The sequence below is a fragment of the Lactuca virosa genome, chromosome 1 (genome assembly GCF_052849685.1).
Source record: "Lactuca virosa cultivar CGN04683 chromosome 1, Lactuca_virosa_CGN04683_v6, whole genome shotgun sequence".
NCBI lineage: Eukaryota > Viridiplantae > Streptophyta > Magnoliopsida > Asterales > Asteraceae > Lactuca > Lactuca virosa.
Window position 1 is genome coordinate 7,419,557 of NC_136426.1, and position 6,989 is coordinate 7,426,545.

General features: G+C 36.6%; 2 protein-coding genes across 2 annotated transcripts; one reads left to right on the forward strand and one right to left on the reverse strand.

Moving 5' to 3' along the window:
* The first annotated feature begins 570 nt into the window (after positions 1–570).
* Positions 571–2,150, forward strand: LOC145132167 (small ribosomal subunit protein eS6). Its single transcript, XM_079066866.1, has 5 exons — positions 571–688; positions 779–843; positions 1,180–1,237; positions 1,334–1,715; positions 1,793–2,150. Exons 1-5 carry the CDS (start codon positions 683–685, stop codon positions 2,029–2,031), a joined length of 750 nt encoding a protein of 249 aa, XP_078922992.1. The 5' UTR covers positions 571–682; the 3' UTR covers positions 2,032–2,150.
* A 1,094-nt stretch (positions 2,151–3,244) lies between these two features.
* On the reverse strand, positions 3,245–6,334 carry LOC145132175 (phospho-2-dehydro-3-deoxyheptonate aldolase 1, chloroplastic-like). Its single transcript, XM_079066878.1, has 5 exons — positions 5,708–6,334; positions 5,078–5,355; positions 4,673–4,949; positions 4,339–4,584; positions 3,245–3,657 (listed from the first exon to the last, which is right to left on the reverse strand). Exons 1-5 carry the CDS (start codon positions 6,209–6,211, stop codon positions 3,406–3,408), a joined length of 1,557 nt encoding a protein of 518 aa, XP_078923004.1. The 5' UTR covers positions 6,212–6,334; the 3' UTR covers positions 3,245–3,405.
* Positions 6,335–6,989: the final 655 nt, after the last annotated feature.

Consider the following 6,989-nt stretch of genomic DNA (forward strand, 5'->3'; position numbering starts at 1 on the left):
ATTTTTATAATTCATCACATCAATTCAGAGGTTCCAACCAAACAACATGTTAAAAATTCAAACTAGGGACGAGTAAAGGAACCGACCCGGCTGGAACCGGCCCGAACCGGACCCGGGCCGGCCCGGGAACCGAATTCGGCCGAAATTAAAAACCGAACCGGACCGCCGGTTCTACCGGTTCTTGTCGTGTCTTCAATGTTGGAACCGGTCCTCGAGAAATAGCAACATATGGTTCCGATTTTTGCCGGTTCCCGGTTCAAAAAATCCACAACAATATCGTTTCGGTCCCGGACCGACCGGTTCCATCGGGTTCCGGTTCCGGTACCGGTTCCCCGGTCCATATGCTCATCCCTAATTCAAACCCTCTTAGAAATTCAAACATTTTAAAAATTCAGATTTTAAAAATTTAGATCCTGCCAAACAGTGCTAAATAATCAGTTACTATAAGATGTGATTTTAATAAAACGATATTATACAAAAACCTTACGATTAAGTAATATTAATTGGTGATATTAACTTACTTTATATTTAGATGGTATTCACTATTTTGTATACAAAGCGAGAAAAAAAGGAAAGTAAAAAGTAAAATAAAATATAGGACTATATACGTGTATCGTTAAAGAGGAACCCTAGCGCAGCAGCCCTTTGTTCCAACGCCGCATAATCAAGAGCGGGAGAGAAGATGAAGGTTTGAAACTCTAGACAAATCAAATTATTAGATTTCTTCAAATTACAATCTTTCATTCGATTCTCACTGTTTTCGTCTGCGTTTTTATAGTTTAATATTGCCAATCCCACCACCGGGTGCCAGAAGAAACTCGAGATTGATGATGATCAAAAACTGTAAGTTTAATACGTTTTTCATTAGTATTAGTGATTTCGATTTTTCAACTTTTTGGGATTTTGTTCAAGTTCAGCAGAAATCTAGGGTTTATATTGGCAATGTATATCATTTTTTAATGATTCTGTTGATATGGATAGTTTTTCGATGCTAATTTTACCCTGAATCTTCTGATTGAATCGTACCAAATGCCTTTTTTTTTGTCTATCCCTGTCTCGGTTCTAGTGGTAATCGGATTGTTGAACTGATTAATATTTGTTCTTCGCATGCTTTTATCCATTGATTTTTTTTATCGAATTAGCTTTTCTAAACTTCTATCTCCTTCTTCCTTTTTCAAGCCGTGCATTCTACGACAAGAGGATCTCACAGGAAGTCAACGGAGATGCCCTTGGCGAGGTACATTGTTTGCCATTTTCTCCATTAATAATATCCCATCAGATTCTCTTACAGTTCATATCTTCATGTCCAAAAGCTTCTTTTCAATGTTCATAGGAATTCAAAGGCTATGTTTTCAAAATCATGGGAGGATGTGACAAACAAGGGTTTCCAATGAAACAAGGAGTCTTAACTCCTGGCAGAGTTCGCCTTCTTCTTGTGAGAGGAACACCCTGCTTTCGTGGGTATGGAAGAAGGAATGGAGAAAGGAGAAGAAAGTCTGTACGTGGTTGTATAGTGAGCCAAGATCTTTCTGTTTTGAATCTTGTCATTGTCAAGAAGGGTGACAATGATCTTCCTGGATTGACCGATGTTGAAAAACCTAGAATGAGAGGTCCAAAAAGGGCATCAAAAATCCGTAAACTTTTCAATCTTTCAAAAGAAGATGATGTTAGGAAGTATGTCAACACATACAGAAGAACATTTACAAACAAAGCCGGTAAGTTCTTCCTTCTGTTACTTTTTTCCTTCGGATGAAAAAGTAAAGGGGTGATGTTTGACATGTTATGAGTGCAGGAAAGGAGGTTAGTAAAGCACCAAAGATACAGAGATTGGTGACTCCATTGACATTGCAAAGGAAACGAGCAAGAATTGCAGATAAAAAGAAGAGAGTTGCAAAAGCAAAATCTGAGGCAGCTGAATACCAGAAACTTCTTGCTTCCAGATTGAAGGAGCAGAGAGAGAAGCGTAGTGAGAGCTTAGCAAAGAAGAGATCCAGGCTTTCTGCTGCATCTAAGCCTTCTGTTGCAGCATAGGTTAAGGTTTGTGATTTTGATAACATCATTTGTTATGAAGCAGTTTTGAGTGACAAGTTTATTTGTTTTTTTTTTGTTGAGATGGTTGAATCTAATATTATTTTTGGAATTGGATTTTACATCACATCTGTTCATTTCATCTTATTTGATGTTATCTATGTGGTTCCATATCCCCGATTAAACAATAATTATTCTATCCAGTTGTTCCTCACACTAGTTTCATATTAGTATTATACCATATGTAAGGTTTAGAAGAAATTTGATGTATCCAAAATCGTTTGAATTCAAGTATATGATGAGATAAGGCGAGAAAATCTATTATAATGAACTATTCGAGGGGTATATGTGAAAATCGACCAAAAAGAACCTTGTGAGTTGTTAGGGGTATCTTTAAAAATCAACTAATAAGAATCATTTTCTAATATCTAATCCAAATTTGTATTTATACAAGTACAATAGATATTTAGAAAGTAATCGAAATACAATGACTACAAAATAATAATAATAATAATAATCATCCAAGCTCCAGCCATGGTGGTCCTTCCTTCGGGTCCCATCCATATTGCAGAAGGCACAAGTTATGAGAAGATATAATGATATTTTGGATCATGCGACTGAATTAACACTTGGATAACAACAATGCCCGAATTTCCCTGCAAGCGTAAAACCAAAAAAACAAAGTTGCTTTCAAGTTCGCCATCCCATGTGCCAAAAAAAGAAAAAAAAAAATCCTCAAATCAAATTACACGAATAAATAGTGTACTCTAGCACAACTTTTAATTTATGAAAAATATATTGAGAATTAATATTTTAAGGATCGTGTTACAAGTTTATAATCAAATAAAATAAATGTTGCTTTTTGGTAACCAATTACATGGTTTTAAAATACATTCTATACCGTATTAATCAACACATAACATATATCTCTTAGGCGGACTTTGCTGAAAGTTTATTTACTGAAAGTTTGAAAACTCATTTGATGTATAACCACTAAAGTATCTTATAAACTAATTTTTTTTAAAAAACAAAATTTAAATAACTTGTTGATGAACTCATTGGACTTTTTTACACAAGTTTTATAATTACACTCTCATATAAGTTAATTGTATATTTAAATGTTTTTTTATGTTATTTTATATATATATTTCATCTAGATTATTAGTTAAACGGTATCATTTTATTAGCTACCTAATCAACTACAATCTAGCGTATCTGACAAAAACTAGTTTTTCCATTAAAAGCTAGATTTTGAACTGGTCTGCCAATTTCTTCATTCTTATACATTTGAAAAAGAATAATGATAATGTACTCTTATAAGCAACCTAATATGATCGATTTATAAAAGAACACAAGAAACATAAATTAACTTCAAGCTTAATTAATCGACCGAGCAGTGATTCTCCGCTTTCGCAGGCGCTCAGCTATGATGAAGGCTAGCTCAAGTGCTTGAGATGCATTGAGCCTCGGGTCACAATGAGTGTGGTAGCGTGACGATAGATCATCAAATGTCACGGTTCTTGATCCACCGATGCACTCGGTTACATTTTGCCCCGTCATTTCAAGATGAACCCCTCCTGGAAAGCTTCCTTCTTGTTCATGCACGTCAAAGAATGCTCTCACTTCCGCCTATCGCAACAACTTATTATTAGACTCTACGTGGTATATGATATTTCAAATCACATTAGAGAAAACTAATGATATGTGACATGTTTCGAGATATTTTGTTCAGATAGTTTTTAAAAAAATGTATTTAATTTCCACAACAAAAGTTATGAGGGTAGTTCCAAAATATCGGTCCCCCGTTCCGAAAACAAATGGTTGATAATTGAAACTTTATAAATAATTATAAGTACGGTCCAAAATAAATAAATCTTGGAGAATCGACCGGTCCCTCCCCATAAATTATATATGGCCAACCAAAATATAAGCAACTCCTCGTGGGTTATACGAATGGGATGTTCTTTTAATGATCACAAATGATGATGTGCAACACAAGTGCTCCTATATATCACCAAGACACAAAATTGCAATCTTTTTCTTATTAATATCAGGCACTGTCCAATGCATGTCAAACGCAGTTCAACCTATTATGTCATGTCATGTCGTGTCACGAAAGCCTCCCAAGGTCCAATGCACAAGTAAAACACACAAAAAAGACTTATTTTTGGTTCCTATTGATTTGTTAGTCCTTTTCATTATGACTCAACTACTTGTACCAATAATTCTAAACATTATAATGATTTAACTTTTTGTGGATATCTCGGTTTTTAAGTTCTGATACAGAAAGTTAAAAAGAGAGTGAGTTACCCTAATAGCGTCAAAGGGTCGAGTCTTTAAGCCACTTGGAGCCTTAATGGTGTTGCCATGCATAGGATCGGTAACCCAAGTGACAATTTGACCAGCTCTTCGAACTGCTCTAATAAGATGAGGAAGCTTCACTCTCATGTTTTCTGCTCCCATTCTCGTTATGATTGTAATCCTCCCCGGTTTGTTCTCCGGATTCAAAATGTCAATGAGCTTCACCAACTCATTTGGATCCATTTTGTCGCTCACCTTTCAAAATAAGAAAACTTTTGTCAGTTTTATTCCAACAACCCCAGAGCTGGCCCACACTAACTCATGTGATATGTAAATCAGGTACCTTAATTCCAAGAGGATTTGCGATTCCTCTAAGAAACTCGACATGTGCACCATCTAATTGACGGGTTCGCTCACCAGCCCAAAGGAAATGAGCAGAACAATCATAGTATAACCCGGAAGTTGAATCTTTTCTTGTAAGAGATTGTTCATAAGGCAAATGCAAACACTCGTGTGATGTCCAGAAATCAGTAGTGGTCATGATTGGATGATCGATTGTAAGACCAGCAGCTGCCATGAACCCTAATGCCTCGTCCACTTGGTTAGCTAGTTCACGGTACCTAATGATGTAAAAAAAAATAAGATTTAAAATGTCTATTATACCCTTTCGTCATATTCATTCTCCTAAACTATGAATCATGGTGGAAAAGTGGAATCTTCATTCTTGAGGGACCTTTAAGTAACATACCTATCACCCTGTTCGCTGTTCTCTGTGAAATCAAGATTCCATTGGTTTACCCTTTGCATAGCAGCATACCCTCCGGTGGCAAATGCCCTTAAAAGATTAAGAGTGGCTGCGGATTGGGAGTATGCTCTGATTAATCTTTGAGGGTCGGGTGTTCTTGATTTTAGATCGAATGCATCACCGTTTACATTATCGCCTCTGTAACTTGGTAGCTTCACACCATCTTTCTCTTCAAAAGGGTCCGATCGAGGCTTAGCAAATTGACCAGCCATTCTTCCTACCTGTTTAATCAAAAACCAAGAATCAGAGATAAGTCATAGACTCCATTGCTAGTCCAATCTATAAACCGAGTGACACTGGTCACTTTGACGTTAAAGAAAAAGATGATAGCTTTATTTTTGGCTGCCGATTGTAAGTATTAAATTAAAGAGGCCACAATCAAACTTGGAATTTGACAGAGACGTCATTTGTTTTCATTCCTTATCATTTCACTTCCATCAATTTCAAATATGTTCTCATGAATTCAGATTTCATATTCTTTGTAAAACTCTAGACTATGGAATCATAATGAAACTACAAATTGGGTAAACTTTGAATGATAGAAAAATGATAAGGATTGAAGAAAGAATTGACCTTGATAACAGGCATTTGACCACCGAACATCAACACGACACCCATTTGAAGAATTACTCTGAAAGTATCACGAATATAATTCGCATTGAACTCCTTGAAACTCTCAGCACAATCGCCGCCCTGTAACAGAAACGCATTGCCCATTGCAGCCTCACCGAGTCGTTCCTCGAGGCTTCGTGCTTCTCCGGCGAATACGATTGGAGGGAACGCCTCGAGGGTTTCAAGGACTGATTCGAGGTCTCTTTGATCTGGGTATTCCGGAAGTTGAAGAGCCTTTTTCGATTTCCAGCTGTCTATGGTCCATTTTGGGCTGGTTGTTGAGAGTTTAGGGGTAGCGGTGGAGACGGTGGCTGATGTGGCAGGTGAAGCTGGTTTTGAAGATGAGGGGTTAGGGGAATGGACGGCGGAGATTGGTCGGATGGATATGTTGGTGGTGGTGGTCGGAAGAGATTGGATTGGGAAAGATTTAGTCGGGAGGAGTGAGCTGGAATTGCAAAGAGCCATTTTTCTGGGTGGTGGATGGGTGGTAGGGAGGTGCCTGAAGAAGTGAGAAGCGTGTTGGGAGTATTATAACTTATTATAAGGAGGGGAGGAAATTTTGGTACGCAAAATTTGGAGGGAAGGTCCAAGGAGAGGTGGTTAGGCCTTTAGGGGTAGGGAGAAGGGCATATTGGTAACTTACTATCTAGTTCGTCATGAAACTCAACTTTTGATTATATACAAATTCTAGATTAATTGGAATTGAAAATTTCTTTGGTGGAAATGCGGAAATGGAATTGAAATCCAATTTCATATTTTGATTGGGCAAACATTTGAGATGAATGTGATTTCAATAATGTAAAATGATGGAATTGTTATTTTTGTTTTTATACTTAATTTTAAGCAAGGGCTTGACAAAGAAGGAGTTAGACGCCTACAATTCATGTATCATAATTGAACATGCTTGACGTCAATACCGATCAACACATTTAGTTTATCATATTGTAATCAATTTCATAAATAGTTTCATAATTCCATTTATAATTAGAATTTTGACATTCTTTAGTCAACTATCCAAAAATAGTGTCATCTCACACATAATTGCCTGGAATGTCAATTTAGGGTTCTTGACCCAAAATCCACATGTTAAATCAAAATCGCTCTCCTCTATACGGAAATTGGAAGTTGAAAGATAATACAAGTATAAGAATTGCTTAATTTTTCGCCTTGAGTCCAAAAATCTTAAGTATGACTTCTATTTATACTTGTAATATGGATAAGATTAACAAAATGATTTTGGAAA

Excerpts from the sequence above, each read along its gene's own strand:
- LOC145132167 (XM_079066866.1), top strand. Across the intron at positions 1,238-1,333 it reads ACGGAGATGCCCTTGGCGAG|GAATTCAAAGGCTATGTTTT; the intron begins GTACATTGTTTG and ends CAATGTTCATAG. Across the intron at positions 1,716-1,792 it reads AACATTTACAAACAAAGCCG|GAAAGGAGGTTAGTAAAGCA; the intron begins GTAAGTTCTTCC and ends TTATGAGTGCAG.
- LOC145132175 (XM_079066878.1), bottom strand. The coding sequence starts at position 6,211 with ATGGCTCTTTGCAATTCCAGCTCACTCCTCCCGACTAAATCTTTCCCA. Across the intron at positions 5,356-5,707 it reads GTCAAATGCCTGTTATCAAG|GTAGGAAGAATGGCTGGTCA; the intron begins GTCAATTCTTTC and ends TTGATTAAACAG. Across the intron at positions 4,585-4,672 it reads CAAATCCTCTTGGAATTAAG|GTGAGCGACAAAATGGATCC; the intron begins GTACCTGATTTA and ends TTATTTTGAAAG.